Source organism: Lissotriton vulgaris, chromosome 3_1 (genome assembly GCF_964263255.1).
Source record: "Lissotriton vulgaris chromosome 3_1, aLisVul1.2, whole genome shotgun sequence".
Taxonomy (NCBI): Eukaryota; Metazoa; Chordata; class Amphibia; order Caudata; family Salamandridae; genus Lissotriton; species Lissotriton vulgaris.
Genome location: NC_141689.1, coordinates 183,823,175 through 183,842,024, shown reverse-complemented (window position 1 = coordinate 183,842,024; position 18,850 = coordinate 183,823,175). Strand labels below are relative to the sequence as shown.

The following is an 18,850-nucleotide window of genomic DNA, read 5'->3' as shown; positions in this document are numbered from 1 at the left end:
TCTGTTGCCAATGACACAGTAAAGGTGATGAACACTAGTTGATGGTGTTCTATCACCTCGGTTATCAGGATCCTGTTTTCCTGCGGACTGAACCGCGTCTTTCTCTTCTTCTTGTCCTTGCCCTTCCCTGACCCCGAGGTTCCAGGCTGGTCCTCCATGGGGCATTTGGGGTTCTGGTTGTCCTCTATACTTGCTCCGGCTACCTCCATTGTGCTTCGCAGTTGTTTTGCTTTGGTTTGTATTTTTTTCTACTTTTATAGTGATTTTTTCTGCCTGACGTGTGTTAATTGCAGCCTGGCGAAGATTATCGCAGATTTTTTTATCGCGGTTGGGCCCATGGCAACTTTTTTCACGTTGGGGTTTACATTTTTATCGCTGGCCCCCTGTGACTTTGTCGCCGACATTTGACGCGTTATCGTGATACTATCGCATGTTAACTCCATGTTGTGAATAGGACGTTAACACAGAGTTATTTTCCAACGATAGACGTCGATATGAAACATTGCTTTAACCGATTGTGGCGATGATTATCGCACGTTCTTGAGAATATCCCCCACTGTTTTTGCTGCACTGTTCTATTTACCCTTTCTCCTATTTTATAAACCATATCCTCCTGGCCGCAAGACAATCTTATAGCACTTGCTTGTAATGATTGGTGCTCATGTATACTGAATTTGTATTTTGTTTAAAATCAATAAAATTAGTAAAAAAAGAAATGTCAAAAGACAAAAAAGCAATACTAATGACTAGCAGATCGTGCCTCAGAAAACAGTGTATAATCAGACTGGGCAGTCAAAATAATATTCTTAATTTCCCTGGTCACAAATGGCAAGAAAGCAATTGATTGTGGTGCCACTCGGATAACAAATGCACCTTACTACCTTGTGTGCATGGACACACAGATCCTACAAAACAGTCACTATGTAATACAATATACAATACAGGTACCACAGCACTCAAACGTGATACCCTTTTTCCTTTATGTCTAACCTTTATAAGTAAACTACATTCAATTTTGTCAATATGACAAATCTATGCTGCTCGCAGTGCCGGGACACCCCCGTTGGGGGTAGCTGTGCGCTTTATAAGATTCTAAATGAATAAATATATCTTTGACTACAAACAGAGATGGATTTCTTTTTAATTTAAACAGACATTAAAGCATCACAATTTTCAAACAAGACCATAAAGACGCCTTGTTCCTGAGAAGGCATGACAATGGGAAAGCTATTTGTAAAGGATGTTTGAAGCTTTACAGTCTTGGTCCAAAAGAGCAACAGCCGACACGTGTTTCGTCACATCCAGTGACTTCCTCAAGGCTGTAAAAAGTTAAAACAATAACATGGTCTCATGCATATTGTTTTTGTTCATATATGAAATTACCCCATTTACAGGGGATCATTTCCAACATAGGGCCTACTAAAAGTCTTTATACCTAAAAGTGTGCAAACTAAGAACAAGTAAGAAGTGCTGCAAAATCAAAAGAAAAAGAAGTTTCCAAAAAATAAGTGAACCAAAGTGAATGAATGAATGAATAATGATTTGTAGAAGCGCAACTTTGCCCATGGGAATCAAGGCGTTGACAATGGTACTGGCTGTATGGAGTGGGAGGGCGTGAGCCGGCTATAGGTAGGCCTCCCTGAAGAGCCAAGTCTTTAATGCCTTTCGGAAGAGAGAATGGGAGGTTTGTCCCTTAAGCTCAGCCGGAAGTATGTTCCAGATCCTGGGGGCGAGGGAGGAAAAAGCCCTCCCGCCCCACCTGGCTTTGGTGACTCGTGGCACAGCAAGAAGATTTTTAGATGCTGAGCGAAGTGCCCTGCCAGGGGTATAGAGGGAGACAAGGGATCTAATGTCTTCGGCACCGGATCCATGCAGGGCCCTTAAACTCTATGCTGGCCTGTATGGGGAGCCAATGCAGATTCCTCCTAATGGAGGAGCCTTATGTGAATCTCGGGGCATCAGCAACAAACCTGTGCTGGCAATATCAAAAAAGAAGACGAAAGATAGAGAAGAACAAAGACTCACTACCTAATTTGTACAACAAGTCCAAAATGACCCTTCCAAGACGACCATTGTGCTTAGAGTCCCTAGAGAGTGGAATTTCGAATAACTAACCTTTCAAAAAAGAATGTTTTCTGTGACTTACAAGTACTGTTTTTTCAAGTTAATTTACCGGCCACGGCCACAATATGACCGGTACTCTGAGAAACATAATCACAGCCTACAAGAGTTTTAATAAAAAATAATGTGTGTCCACATTTCTAGTGTCCTTGTTTAACAGTGATGTCCTATGTACACTCACTTCTTAGTTAGAAAAGGTGGGATGTCCACCTATCTCACTAGTTAGAGTTCCGGAAATCTACCTAACAAGTAGTTCTGAAAATGTGTATCGTGGATCCCTAGTGGGCGAAAAAGACGGAGAATACAATATAGCTATTTGACCACCTACATCTGGCCCTTTGTTTCCTCTGAGTTACCATTACCTCTAGGACGGTCTTAACGGAAGGTAAAACCTATTTTTCATAAAATGGCTTGTTATTTTTAAAGGTTAACCCTCTGGCAAATCCCTTTGCTTCCTTGGAGGGCAAATGTGTTATATACTCCTTCTCTATTCATTGCATTTTCCCTACCGGGTTAACTTACGTCTTCCTCAACAAATACTTTCTACCATCTTATCCCACCCCTCTATTTTTCCTGTCTTGGTTTGCTCCATCTCTGGGGATTTGGGATGCTAATATGTGACAGTTGAGAGAAGCGGGTAGTCAGCTGGGCGGAAGATAACAACTGTTCTCCTGCTACCTGATGTTTGGAAGGAGACAACTACATCCAATGTCATTTCAACTGTGAAGTTGCTATTTCCATCTTCAACACAGAGATTCACAGCAGCTCGTTCAATATCAAGTTTGTTCACTGTTCTGAAACTGGTAACATAATTCTTATCTCACTAAACAAAGTAACTTTTTTCGTTTTTCTTGAGTCTGCTTTTGTGGATATCTCTCTACTGAGCCATTCTGGCCGTACGGGTCCTGTTAGTTTTAGAGACTAATGGGCATATTTATCAAAGTTTTGCGTCCCATTGCGCCACACAAAGTAATGCAAGGGGGACAGAAAACCTAGATGAGATTTAGCAAACCATGCAAGGCCACCTTGTGTGGGACTGCGGTGCTTGGTAAATCTGGAGTAACGCAAGGCAGCAACTTACTCTACCGCAGGGAGGCGTTCCATGGGTAGAGCGTGGGTGTAGCTAGGCATCCACCCATGGATTTTGGCGCATTCCCAGATTTACCATGAGTGGTAGACCTGGGAATGCACCAAAATGATCCGCCTTCCCACGGGAGGCAGAACAAGGAGAAATTAATCGAATTGTGCTGCATTATGCAGTACGAGTGGAAGGAGGGAAACGCCTCAAAGAATTGTTTATGTGAAGGAATTCTGGCACACTTGCCTCATGGTGCCAGGGGGCCTGCAATGGCACTAGGCAGCCAAAAGGCCAAGCGCAAGGCGAGAGCAGGAATGTCCCATATCTTGATAGATATCGTGCATTCCTGCCCTCTCTCTTTCATGCAGTACAGTGCAGCAAGGTCTCTTGCTGCAATGTGTTGCTTGAAAAATTATAAATATGGCACTAGCCGATTTCTGTCGGAAGCTGGGTTACTGGTTGAGGGTAGGGTGAAACCCTATTCAAGCAGCGTTAGACCTGACACGCTTGAAGTTGGGTTTCCCTGAACTTTTTCTTTTTTCTCATGGGCTTTTCTGATTCTCTTTTAGTGGCCTTAGGGCTCTGGGCACATTCCCATTGTAAATGCAGTGTGAAAGTGTGTACGCCCTTGCTACACACATTAGTAAGTGGTGCTTCTCTTACTTTTAAACATAGCTCAAGCCTGCCATTGCAGGCCTGTGGGTGCACAATTGAACCTATGAGGCTTTAAAACATGTATCAAGGCTGCCATTGAAGGCTTGTGCGCAGTTGCACTGATGCATAGGTTGGCTTTCCTAAACCCCTGGCCAATACTGAGGGGATCTTTCACTACCACTAAGGTACTCTTGGGGTAAGTCTTATGGGGTGAAGCAAGTGGTAGGTGTAAGGCAAGGCAGGACACATTTGTGCTCCCTGCCCACGTAATGAAGAATACCTATGTGTTTTCACTGCCTCTGAGGTTTGCTTTTCCCATAGGTAAACATGGAGGATTGGTTGAAACTATTTCAAGCTGCAAGAGTGGCTTACAGTGGAGCAGCCTCATAATGTTTCCTATTATTGGATTCACAATGGCAACCCCCCTCCTGTAGTAAAGAGGAATTTGGCATTAATAGCTTAGAAATTGCACTTCTACAAAGTAGGTATTTCTCTGCTCTAAAACTCTTTGTGTGCCTTTTAGTTTGGCTCCAGACCATACTGGAAGCTGGGGGAGTATATATGTGCATTCCCCATAGACAGCTATTAACATTGGGCATGCAAATGGGATGATGGACCTCTGCCATTTCAGGGCCTGGCTGGATAGATTGGGAGTAGAGGCTTTGACACTTGGCCTCTGGTGCACACTGCCAGAGGGATCTGTTGTGCACAAGGAGGATTACTGCCATTGGAAGGGACTGTGCATCCTTCCTAAACAGTGGCTGGCCTGGCTCACTACCTGCTGCTGTGTGGCACCCTGAAGTGTGCTCTCTAAGAGCTTGTTGGCTTGCCCTCTGTTCTCTTGTGGAGGTCTCGGGTACATCAAGGACCTGGCGCGAGGGACCCACACCATCTATTTGTGACAGCTGGAGAGCAGTGTCCTCTTAAATGCCCACATTGCCTGTGGGATCCCAACTGGTAGCTCAGCGTGAGTGTGGAACTACGTTTTCTGCCTGGAGACTGGATTGCCTTGTGCAGAGCTCCAAAAGTACTGCCTGCATCTAAGGAGTGTGGCCCCTGCATTGTGGGGCCATAACATGCATAAAGCATCTTGTTGGTGGTGAGTCGGTTCAGCGGTTGTGGGACCCCACGTTGCCCGCTTCGTCGATTGTGCCACATCTCTCTCGCGTGACACGCCGTTTGCATGTTCATTGCATGCGATTTCCGTGTGTGACTAGAATTGTCTGGTGCGACTCAGATCAACACGCACCAGACGTTGAGCCTTCTTTCCAGGTAGGTGTGGAGTTTGCAACTCTTTTTTGTATGTGACTGGAACTGTCTGATGCAACTTGCATCAACTTGTATCAACACGCACCAGAAGTTGTGCCTCATTTCCAGGGAGGTGCATGTTCCCTTGTGCCTGGATTGCCTGGGTGCTACTTTGTTTGATGTGTGCCTGCTGAGGTGCATCCTTCTTCCAGGAGACTCCTCTGCTTCATCCCCCATTCATCGATTGTTCCTTTTGTGCCCTCAGTTGAGCAAACCAAACCCCCTGTCCTCACCTGGCCCAACGACTTTGCGTGGCCAGTTAGTATTGCCCGGAGGAGTCCTGGGTGGTGAGAAGAGTTGACTGGGCTAAGGAGCGCTTCGGAGAGCGATAGGAAGAGGGTCAAGAGACTGCGTACCACCTGTCCTTTGCAGAACTGGGCTGGCGCCAGGAGGCACTGTGTGGAATCATTTGATAGAACGACTATCACCCTCAGCACATTTCTGCTCTGCATACCGCAGGTGCACTTCCAGAGAAGCGGCCAAACCTCCATTTGTCGATTGCCGCGTAATTTGCTTTGCCACCTACCCCCCACCTTCTTCCCTGGGACCCTGACTAAGTGTGACTCCAGCCGCGATCGGCCTAGAAGGAGGAAGCAAGGTTTTATTTATCTCCAGCCTGTGGGTGCAGGGTAGTCGGGTTAGCTGAATGGTGGAGCATGGCTTGGGCCACGGGGTCTGCATGTGTATTATCAACTGACCTGCCGGATAGCAGTTGCCCCGCATTATGGTGCTGTGTGTGTATGTGCAAGTACGCTCCATACGAACCTGCCTGATATCCGTGGCACAGAGTATTGATGCTGAGCAAGTGTGTGGGAGTGAATTGCCTGGTACTAATTATACCGTACGGTGGTATTGCTTTACACATTGATTCCTTGCCAAAAGAATACTACATTTGACATTGGCTTATACTTGTGCTACCTTGGCCCATTGTGCTGTTTAAAAGTGTTGTAATTATCTGATTTGTACACATTACTGATATCGTTGTGATCTGGGGTGCTCCCTATACCTGTGTGGTATTGCATTAAAATAATTGCCACGGTGAGCCTAGTTCTGACAAAGATTTGCACCACATAAGGCTGCGGGGGTAAAGTAGGATCTCTCCCAAGTGTGCATATTACTGATGTCATTTTAAAACGGTTGGGCTTGTCGCGTTCTAATCTAGGACCCTGATCAAATACTGTGAACTTATGCCCCTATACGACTATAATCCATTTATTCCCCTATAATGGCATAAACGATCAAGAGTAATATTTCAGAAACTCGTCTCTGGCCTAACACGAACAGAGCCACATTTCAGAATCACTTCCTCTGCAGCTCATTAGAGCAAATGACACAGCAGAAGCCACTATCTAAGATTCCTAGATTACACTCCGAGTTCTTCAACAAGATATAAACTCAGCAACCTGGGAAAGCCCCGCTTGCTATGTTTTGATTAGTAATAGAACTCTAATGAGCACTAAGAGACGATCACTTCCTAGTGACATCTTTATTGACGTCTTATGTCCAAAAACTTACGTCAAACCAGGCACCTTTCAGGTATAAATATTACCAACGTTGCCTTAAGCAAACGCTGCCTCAATGACATCGATGATAGCGATGGTGTGGTGAACATAGGAGCAGAACAGCTGTCCCCTTCAGAGCCCAGCAGATACAAGCTGCCCACGGACGCTGCCCCTCCTCCTCCTCAACGCGCTGAGAGAGACGCTGTCTTTTCTCCTGCCGAGAAAATCCAGCTACGGCGTTTCCAGCCTACTCTTGCGAGTGACCGGGATATCGAGTCCTGGAAGGAGATACAAGACCTCCAACATTCTATTTCAGAGTTATGGTGTTGACTAAACCCTTAGAGAGAATTCTTGAAGCAAACCTTGGCAAAACCAACTTAACTAAAACTGCTACTTACTTACTCCCTTCCAAGTATTAGGCTTAGGTCAGGTACACTGGGGTAGGCGTAGTTAGAAGCACCAGTTGAGTACGTTAGCTAAATGTATATATGAATGTATATATTTTATTCATTTTAACCATTGTATGGCTAAGAAACCATATCAATGCTTTTACAGTATTATTTCGCAATCCTCATTTTACTGTACGCACTTTTTATAATAACTAGTCTTGCAATTGTGGCAATTCATTTCTCTTGCATGAGAAGAAAGACTGTTCAATAAATAATACCTTTTATTGAAAACGCCCGTCTCTCTATTTCTCAGCATCTTGGTGAAAGTAATCTGCACAACTGACTGAGTAAAATAACTGTCTATTGTTTCACACGACTCTAGAGATTGACTTTTATTCTAAGGAACAAAGTTGTCATGTTTATGCGGTTGTTGGAAAACTGAATCCCTTCTTGTCTGTACCAGGGAAGCTGATCACTTCCTATTCAGTCAAGAAAGTTTCCAGTGACCTCTGAGCTAGTTGGTAACAAACCCAATTAAGTTTAGCATAGTCAGTGGAGGCCTGAAAGATCCGCACTTCTACGTCGATACTACTGTTTATGTTATTCCAATGCGCAGGGCCTATTGGGAAAATAGGAACTACACTACAGACCTAGTACTGCTAGTGATATTTCCAGAAGTGATTTATGCCCCAAATACATGATGTGCATGTTGTGTTAATTAATGTGTGTGTTGAATAGAAACTTTATATACATCATGTGTGAAGTCTCTTTTGTGATGCTCAGTGCATTTATTGTGTAAGAGTGCTGTGCCAAAGCTTTACATATTGCCTCTATGATAAGCCTGACTGCTACATGTCAAACTACCCAAGGGTGAGCACAAGATATACAGTATAGTATTGTATTGTATGCAGTATTTCTGAAATGCTGCTGTCACTCTGCTGGAGTTTCTTGGCACTGTGCTGAGATAGATGGGAGGCACAGAAAAAAAGATACCACTATCACAATTGCTGGAGAGTTAAATAAGAGAAAGACAGAGTGAGTCCGAAGCTCCAAAAATCCAGGTTTTTTAGGATTTCCTGAAACCAGATTCTGGTTGGATGAGACGGAGATGCCAGGAGAGATTATTGCATGATTTTACTCCCAGGGCGGTTACCGATCTCCCACCCTCAGTTTTGTATCTCAACAATCTGGGTTTTAAAAGATTGGGTGTGGAGGATCTAAGAGGGCAACATAGTGTGTGACTCTCGGTGATAGGTTTTTCTGTCCTGAGACCCTGAAACCTCTAAAGGCGATGACGAGTAGCTTTAATAGTACTCTTTTATGGATAGGTAGCCAATGGAGTAGTCTTAAGGCTGCGGAAGCTAAGGAGAGGATTGCAGTTTCAGCACCAAGCGGGCAGCTGCTTTTTAAAGAGTCTGGAGCTTCTTGAATATTATCTTATTTGTGTCTGCATAATGGATATTACAATAGTCTAATCTGGAAGTGATTAGGGCTGTTGTAACAGTTTTCCTTGCTGTCACTGGAAGAAGATCAAAAAACTTCTTCAGAGATTTAATCAGCTGAAAGCATTTCCCTGCCACTGATAATGCTTGTGTGCGCAACAATAGTGTTGAGTCAAATTTTACCCCAAGATTGTTAACTACCTCCCCCGTATTGGATGGGGGGGGGGGGTATTGGGCGGCCACCAGCGACTATGGGTGAAATTATTAGCCTTGCCTAGGAGCATGATTTCTGTTTTTTGTGTATTACCTTTGTAAGACAATGTTGGAAGTTCACTTCAACATTGCCAGGGTGTTTGTCTAAGGCTAAAATCATCTGGGTATCGTCAGCCTATGAGGTGGTTTTGATGTTAAATGATGATATCAATTCTATGAGAGGTGCCATGTAGACATTAAACCGGACTGGACCTAATTTAGGAAACCTGCGGTACATCTGTACGCAGGGCTTTAATGGCTGACTGATAGTGACCAAGCATGATTATTTGATGACTGCCTGTCAAGATGGATTTAGGACCAGTCCAGGGCCTAATGGGAAATGCTGCATGCTTTAAGATGATGTAACAGGATATCATGAGAGATAGTGTCAAAAGCTGCTAATAAATCTAACAAGATCAGTACTAAATATATACCTTCATCAAGAGCAAATGTGAGGGTCTCTGAAGTGTGTAAGAGTGCAGATTCTGTAGAGTGTAATGGTCCAAACCCTGACTGAGTTGGAGACAACGTGTTAGAGGTTTCTAGAAAAGACGATAATTGACTATTAACCAGTTTTTTTTTACGTTTACTGAGACAGGGCACTAGAGAGATGGGAAGGAGGTTAGCGAGATTAGTGGGGTCCGCTAGTTGCTTGTTCTGGAGGGGCTTAACTGATGCCATTTTTTAGTCAGGGGGTACTTCTGCTAGTGAAAGTGATGAGTTAATTACACTGTTGATGAGAGGGTTCACAGTGTCAATGATGGCGTGAAGTATCTTCAGGGGCAGGGATCAAAAGAAGATCCTGACTTGCAAGAGAGGATGGTTAACGAGAATGTTCCATGTCAATCATCTAAAACTAATTTAAACAGTGTGCCTTTTTCTGGGATTCAGATGCAGGTTCGGTGTTGGGAAGAGTATACCCTTAAAATCCTTGTGAGTGTAGTGCCCACTCCTGGTGGGAGTGGCAGGTTCTACCTTATGTTTGTTTCTCTACTTTTTTGTCTCCTCTTTTCGCTTGTATGTAATGGTCATCTGCATTTATTCTTTTCTTCTACTTTTATTTTTTTCTTTATGTGGAATATATAAGCCCATGAATGGAATTCCTGTAATCCAACAACAAATAATAGTTAAACAGCCTTGAAAATTCCCCAGAGCTGCGTGCCATTGAGAAGCGAAACAAGTGTTGGATGGTCTAAAGGAATGTGATGGACTGAAAATCGACCTACAAAAATATCGGCACAGAAATATCGAAGTCAAAAATATCAAAATCCAATCTACGTGAAGGTAAGTAAAAAATATTGAGAAAAAAAATATTGTCAAAAATATCGATGTTAAAAATATTGTTTTCTAAATGTTTTTATAATAATGTAATATTAAGTACATGATAAATATAATTAAAAGAAATATAGTTACAAATATTAAAACATATTTAAAAATAATAACTAATACATTTAGGGGCCAATTCCAATTCGGTAAACTAATCTGTACAACTGAATCGAATCCGTAGCCCTTTCCTTACGACTCGTCCAATTACCGTCCGAATCCCGTAGTACGATTCGTAGGAAAAGTATACGACCGAATTGTTGCGAACCGTACGATAGCAAGGGAAAATCTGTACGACACAGACCCTCAAAGTGAACCGTATGAATCGTAAACATGCTGTACGACCCGACAAGTACGATCCAAACAAGGGAATCAGAATGCGATTCGTACGGAAAACGTCACGTATGAGCGAGTTGTATCACTATTGTAATGGAGCCATACGCGAGCATGTGTAATGACCGTACCCCGGCATTCATGGAGTGTATACGCACTGTACCCCGGCATTCATGGCATGTGAACGCAACATACCCCGGCATTCATGCACGTACCGGGGATGCAGTTAGGGTCGAATTCTGCTTTTCCAGACGTTTTGAGCTCTAGTAGAAAAAGAGTCGTACGGAGTGTCGCAGAGACGAATCATACTTGCTGGGCCGGAAACTGCTGCTTAATTATGTACGGACGTCGCGTACTGCGTGTTCCGGATACAAATAGCACGTATTTTTTAGTCGTACAGTTTCAGTACAATTTGTACGGAGATCTGCTTTGGATCCGAATCGTACTTCATCGTACGTACGGGGACGTTTATGGGTACGATTCGTTCTAGAAATTTGCTTCGTACGGCTATTTGTAAAGGGATTTAACCAAATCGAAATCGGCCCCATAATGTTAAAATAAATTACACATATACATATAAATAAATATATATACTTACTCCACATAGTGCAACATTAGGGAAAGCATTGGATAGCGTAGGGGTAGAAATTACTATTCCCACTCCAGACAGTGCAACAGTAGGGAAAGCGCTGGATAGCGTAGGGGTAAAAATTACTATTCCCACTCGAGTGAGTGCAACAGTAGGGAAAGCGCTGGATAGCGTAGGGGTAAAAATTACTATTCCCACTCCAGTGAGTGCAATAGTAGGGGAAGCATTGGTTCATGTAAGGGTAAAAATTACTATTCCCACTCCAGAGAGTAAAACAGTAAGGAAAGTGCTGGATAGCATTTGGGTAAAACTTACTATTCCCACTCCAGTGAGTGCAACCGTAAGGAAAGTGTTGGATAGCGTAGGGGTAAAAATTACTATTCCCACGCCAGAGAGTGCAACAGTAGGGAAAGCGCTGGATATTTTTAGAGGCAAAAATTACTATTCCCACTACAGTGAGTGCAACAGTAGGGAAAGCGTTGGACAACGTAGATGTTAAAAATAACATACTTATAAATGAAATAAATATAGTAATTAAATAATGATTTATTGAGAAATTTAGAAGAAAAAAAAACTACAAATATATCAAAAAATAATAATTACTTTAATAATATTAAATACTTCCCACCCTATCACCCAATAAACACCCAACACACTCCACATAAAATTTCACACAATTAAATTAATTTTCAATTAATCGATTAATAAAAATTAATTTGCAATTAATAATTAAATAAAAATAAACTAATTATCAATAACAATAAATAATATGTTAAAAACCAAATATTAATTAAGTAATAAAAATTCATAATCCTTGAATAATTAATTAACACAAAATACCAAAGGCTCAATTTTTCTTAATTAATTTCTCAATTACAAATAATTTACTTCCCACCCTATTCCCCTATAAACCCACAACCCACTCCAGTAATAAATTAAAACAAATAAAATAATTATCAATTTATAATAATTAATTACCAATTAATTAACAATACATTAATTATTGATAATATTAATAAAAAAATTATCATTACTTAATTAAACTTAAATTACTTCCCATCCTATTCCCCTATAAACCCACAACCCACTACAGAGATAAAACACAAAATGTAATTAAAATTACGTAATAATTCCAAAAAATTATTATTTAATTTAGTATAATTAAATTACTTCCCACCCTATTCCCTTATAACCCCACAACCCGCTAGGCTACTAAAACACAAAAATTATTTTAAAAACAATTAATATTTTCTAAAAAATGTATGCATATATTTAGAAAAACAGTACAATACTTAACAAGAAAATATAGAACACATACATATAAAATACATACTAAAATAGATAACACTCGTATAAATATCGACATTATTAACATCGATGATTTAACTATCGATATTACTAACATCGATATTTGCAAAATCAATATTTCTTACCTTAATTTCGATATTCTGTTTGTCGATATTCTTGATTTAGATATTCTGTCCCTACGATATTTAAAATTCTTTATAAATGTGCTTCGATATGTAAAAATCGATTTTTTGACTGTCCACCAGTCTAAAGTTCTCCGCTGCCTTCCAAAGAGAAAATTGTATTCATTTGTTTTTAACTGCATTAAAATAAACATAAGTGACGATTAATACGTTATCTCTGATCACTATTGTACTAAAGGAATATCAAACCACCTTATTATTATTATTGATAATTAATGTTACTGATCTTGTACATTAAAGATTTTTTCGCCAGCATTCCCCAAAATGAATAAATAAAAAATATTGGCATACATCTGGAAGTTTACCATATGATATTCCGGCCAGATGTAGGGTGTCAATACTGGATAGTTGCGAGGTCACTCAAGGGATGCTATGCACTTGAGATATGTAGATTATCTTTGTAATGCACATGGCCTAAAATCTCAGTTCTTTACAGAATTAGAGATGCTATAGCAAGGGTCTTGTGTGTTTGCTTTTGTTTCATTCTCGCTCACGGCACAATCCTGGTATTCCATTCTGGAACCACTAGGTTTATGCTGAGACAGTGTTGGGGTACTTGATGGGGAGCTACCGGAGCTGGAAGACATGCACCCGGTGGTACCTTTTTGCCGTTGGAATCAGTGCTTTAAATGGGCAGGTCCTGTCCGGTACGGAGTACCACCACTTTTTTATTTTGAGAGGGAGACTACCGGCACTTCTCAAGAGAATTGCAATTCTTTTGAATGGAGAATACCGGCACTTCTCAGAAACAAGCAGGTACTCTGGTACAGAGTACCTACACTTCTATTTTTCCATTTCAAGCACTGGTTGGAATAGAATACATGTTAAGTCGAATAATGCCCGGTCCCCACATTTATTAAGGACCTAAACTACTGCTCAATTAATCAACTCTAAAGCAAGTTTGACAGTTTCTTAATAACATGGCAGATAAAAGGGATATGTCACTAGTGGCGTCGGACGCCAGTGTACTGTTGTGATATATATTGAGAAGCAAGTTGGCCCAGGCCCCGTACTCCCTGCTAAAACTGCTGCCACGCCTGGTTATAGCCACCAGTGCAAACCTTTGGTCGGAACAGGCAGCTGCCTGGCTTCTGACACTGAACCCTCTAAGATGTTTAAAATGGCGTCACCGCATTTCCACCATTTTATGAATGGTTCTACAGCCAGACAAAATACGGAAGAAACAGAATATTCAGCATTTTTAAAAAAATGAGCACTTTGCAGCTACAGGAACTGAAACTGGACATCTGAGCTTGAAAGGTTGAGAAAGCTGCTCTAAATTGATTGCCTTCTGCATATATTAGACAGGGCACCTCCGTTATCTCACTTTATTCAGGTATGCGCTGCAGTCACATTTGATAAAGAATGGATTGGAGTTTCCAATTTGCATGAATATATCACTGTGCGCACATGCCACAGACAGCCCCTTGTCATCCGAGTTGTCAGGCCTGGGAGGCGGATGAATCGGCCATCTTCACGCGTGCGAGTGAGCCTATTCCCGCCAGAACGCAATGTGTTCTATCCTGCCTTACTGAGAGCAGAAATGCACCTGTGCGCCGTCTAATCTACTGAATTCATTTACGTCAGCCATGGTGAATGGCTGACTCAATCCTGAGTCACATGATCTCTTGCTTGTGAAATTTTTTTATTTTTGAAGTTTTATGTAGAGCAGGCGCACAACGCCCATAGGGCTGAAAAGGCTTTAGCCCACCTTGTTGTGTGCTTCCTGGACACACACACAGACAGTTCTTGCGCTGCTGAGGGCTGGCTGGTCTGGAGGTCTTATCGCAGCTGCACCCGAGTACTTCTATCTCCACTTTGCCTATTCCTTAAAGTTGCAAATTACCTTTGCTGCCACATTGTGAAAATGTATTTCCAGAAAAGTAACATGCAGCTTTATTTTTTTGCAGTGTGATACAGCTCGAACTCCACCGAAGGTATTGAGGCACTCTTGCATGAGCACCAGTTACATTATACAAGGACAGATTGATGAAAGTACTACCACCCACTCCCCCTGAAATTTGACTCTACATTGCTGGAAGTTTGATTCCCCTCCTGAAATTTGGCTCTACATTGCTGGACGTATTAGCACCCCTCCCCGAAATTTGGCTCTAGTTGCGCCCTTGCAATAGAGCGAACTCGGACTGAAGGTATTGGAGCACTTTATATGATCATCAGTTAACGTACACATGTTACATTTATTTATTTATTTGGCACAGGGTTTGCCCAGAATCACAAGATGTTGAGTCATTGGGGCCTGATTCGCAATACAGCTTTGCATAGGTAAGTTTGGCTTAACCATGCCATGATGTGCCCTTTTTACTAGTGAAAAACAACTTTTGACATTCATAATTTGCATTTGAACAAGGCGAATGTGTTAGTAAGTCTGTTCCAGGCAATTCTTTAAATGTTTAAATGGAGGAAAAAAAGTGCAGGCACTCACCACATTAGGCTGCTGGTGTCAGGGGGCATGGTTAGGAGGTGGAGCTAAGGGTGAACAAACAAAAAGTTACAGATTAATTGAAACTCTTTAAATTCTGAAAATATGAGTTTATAAATTAGACATTAGTAAGATATGGAAGGGCTCGTAGTTTTTGGAATTTGCCAATTAATCTCATTCTCTGCTACACAACATTTTACTGTGAAACACTTGCATAATTGTTCTCCTTTCTGATATCTTTCATCTCTCACATTATCTTCATCTTAGTGGCAGGCAATTAACTCTTACATTATCTCCATCTTCATGACAGTCTTGCTTCCCCTACTTTTCACCATGCCCTCACAAGCACAAATTTGTTCACTCACTCTCCTCCCTTATATGTCCTACATTTTATTTTCCTGTTGTCAATGTTACATCTGCGGCATGCCTCCTTCACACACTCAGCTACAACCGAATTGGTTGGGTCTCCCCTTTTGTGGACCCATCCCATCCTGGGGTAGGAGGTGTGATACCTCTGCCCAGAATGTTCTTTGTTTCTGGACCCAGAGAGCGGAGGCTCTCTACCCAGGGGTCCGGAAACCTGCGTGGTTGTGGCAAATGATGAGCAGCCATTCAGGAACCACACCAGCTTTGGTTGTTTTTCAGGAGGCATCTCTAAGATGCCCGCGTGCGCATTTTACATTAAATCCCACACTGGCATCAGTGTGGGTTTAATGTGCTGAGAAGTTTGCTACCAAACTTCCCAGGTTTCAGTGAATCGATTATGGACTGTGGAGTTTCTAATGACCAACTCCCAGACCATATACTCTTAATGACTTCACTGCTCTTACAATTATCTAAGAATGGATTTAGACACTGTAGAGGTACCATGCTCCTGCGACTGTATCTTCAACTGTGAACTAGTGCACCCTACTAGAGTGGTGGTTTCCTAGGCCACAGGCAGTGGATTGCGGGCACGGCACACAGGGATGTGTGCCTTGTCGACTTTTCACTTTTCTTTGCACCAAACTATGCATACTGCTATGGCAGTTTGTGGGTGTAAAGGCACATGGCCTCTAAGGGTGGCACAACAGCTGTTACAGGCTTTAGAGGCCTTCCCTGGCTACAGTACCTTTTACAGGGGGTTACTTGTGTCCAGAGAGGTGCCAAATGGGGGGTACAAGGTAAAGCTTTGAGAAAGAACACAGGCCCCAGGAACCTGATTGGCAGGGACCTAGGGAACACCAAGTCAAAGAGCATCATGTGTCAGACAAAAAGTGTGGGGGGGGGTGGGGGTAACCATGCAAAAAGGGGCCCTTTCTTACACTAGGCTAGAGTTTGGAGTTATTGGTTTATTGGAAAATGTGGCAGAGATGAGTTTCACTCTTGCCTACATAGATGGTGCTCCGGGTATAGGCCGGTTCTGGTGGCAATGTGGACTAATGTGTGCGCTATAGGGTGCCAGTGTTTGACCTCATGGTCACAGGTTCAAATCCCTGTGGTTCCACTCAGCCTTTCATCCTATTGAGGTTGCTAAAATGAGTATAATTGAGTTGGGTAACAATGAACTTCTGTTAATCAGTGCTAAGCTACCCTTCTGGGTGAACGTGCACTTTACAAATACACAGTTCATATTATAACTTTTTACCACGTACTGCTCTCCACAGTCTTTTTGCTAGGTTTGTTCAATAGAAATACCACATACATACAAACATGCATTTATAGGTTAATTTAGAAAACAAGCACATGCAAAGTTTTGTCCAAAGTGGGGAGAGAGAAAAGGTACAGGAAGTATAAACAGTCATTGTCAAGGGAGTGTAGAGTGTAGAGATTTTACTAGAACTTTCTATGTTGTCACTTTTCACCAGTGGCTTGGCTGAGGAACTCCCCATGGGGTGTTTGAAATTTCCCGCCTCCCTGCCCCCAGCTCGTCTGTGGTCAGGAAAGACTTGTGACAAGTCTTTTGAGAGTGCGTTGAGGCAAAGCCTTTGTGATGTGCAAGTGTTGTAGGTGACAGTTCCTCCCCCATGTTAGATTAGAGTGACCCATCCTGCCAACACTATCTCACTGTCCAGAAGCAATCCACAAAGACCAACTGAAAGCTATTCATAGTCATTTGACACAGGGTACAGGCTACACCACCAAATGGTTAGGACAAAAAAAATCCCAGCTTTCTAAAAGTGGCATTTTCAGAATGTGGACGAAAAATCCCACTTTACCATCAAAGAAAGCTTTTATTTACAATTTGTTAGACATCTAAGTCAAACTGTCTGTCTACTCTAAATAGTGAAACGAAAGATTTGGGCCTGGCAAAAGGTTTATTTTACCAGTTCAAAATGGCAGTTTCAAAACTGCACATATGAGCTACAATGGCAGACCTGACACATATTTTTCAGGGCTCCTTAATTAAGTCTGAAGTACTAATTGACTAGGCACTTCCAAGTAAATTAAATGTGCCAATTGGGTATACGCCAATTCTACCATGTTTAGGGTAGAAGAAACACACACTTTAGTTCTGGTTATCAGTGGTAACTTGCACAGAGTCCAATGGTCAACAAAATTAAGTCAGCAAAAATAGGAGGGGTGAAAGCAAAACGTTTGGGGAAGACCACCCTAAGGCTGACAGGTCTAACAGTGACGATGAGGTTGATGGAGGTTTAGTGTATCTTATCAAGAGTTAGAGGTAATTTGCCTGTAAGGGTTGACAAGGAGGAGAGGGTGGGATTCATGTAGAGCAGGGGTCTCCAACCAGTAGCTCGGGAGCTACTGGTAGCTCACCAGCACCCTCAAAGTAGCTCTCAGAGGTGAAGCCAAATCAAGCCAATCTCAGAGATTCTGTGTATAATAAAGAAGGCAGCACTGCTCATTTCACTACCCATAAGAGTTACAGACAGCCAAACCAATGGCAGGGCCTGTTGATAACACTCAAACACACACTGTGGAAGCCTATCAATCAATCAATCCGGGATTTATAGAGCGTACTACTCACCTGTGATGGTCTCAAGGCGCTGGGGTAGTGTGTGGGGGGATTTGGGCAGCTCAGGTCATTCGAAAAGCCAGGTCTTGAGGCTCTTCCTGAATGCTTTCAGTGTGGGGCTTCATCTGATGCTGAGGGGGAGTTTGTTCCAGCTCTTGGCCATGATGTAAGAGAAGGGTGTGCCTCCTGTTCTAGTTCTGTGGATGCAGGGGATTTCGCCAAGGCCTGGTCAGCGGAGCGGAGGTTTCTTTCGGGGGTGTTGAAGGAGATTCTTTTGTTGAGGTATTGGGGTCCGGTGTTGTGGAGGGCTTTATAGGTGTGTGTGAGCAGCTTGAAGGTCACTCTTTTTTTGACAGGGATCCAGTGGAGTGCTTGTATGTGCAGGGTAATGTGGTTGTGTCGTGGGATGCTGAAGAGGAGTCTGGCTGCGGCGTTCTGGACAGTCTGAAGTTTGTGGAGTAGAGATTTGTTGATTCCAGCATAGAGGGCGTTCCCATTATCCAGCCTGCTGGTGATGAGCGCATGGGTGACAGTCATCCTGTATTTAGGGGGGTGGGTCCATTTGAAGGTCTTGCTGAGTATGGGGAGGATGTTGAAGCAAGTGGAAGCTGCGGCGTTGTCCTATGGGTCTGCCACATGAACCATCTTTATCCACTTTAAATCTGCCTAAGAAGGAGATTGGCCATGTTATCCGCCCTGCTCGATCAGTCACACTGTGTGTGACATCAAAGAGTAGTAGCAGCAGTAACCAGGGCTGACCCACCCTAGGGTGTGGCTGCAAGAACTAGAGTGAAAATGTGTTAGTTGGGAGCATGATCAACTATAGAGCTGAGGAGAAGAGAGCTTGCATCCAGGGCAGAGAAAATTAAAAGCATCACATTATTTTGTTTGTGTGTGACATTGTGACCTTCCTGAATAAACAGTGTTGATTCCTTAAAGCTACTCCTAGCGTCAAGGACTACCAAATATGTAT

At 42.5% G+C, this 18,850-nt stretch overlaps 1 protein-coding gene across 1 annotated transcript in view; it reads right to left on the bottom strand.

The window, feature by feature from the left end:
* The window catches only part of LOC147726182 (uncharacterized), a 129,962-nt gene that overhangs the window by 14,960 nt on the left and 96,152 nt on the right, over positions 1-18,850 (bottom strand). Inside the window, exon 2 of the mRNA XM_086960281.1 lies at positions 14,925-14,968. Within this exon, the coding sequence (XP_086816407.1) occupies positions 14,925-14,968 (44 nt within the window). The remainder of the gene's footprint in view (positions 1-14,924; positions 14,969-18,850) is intronic.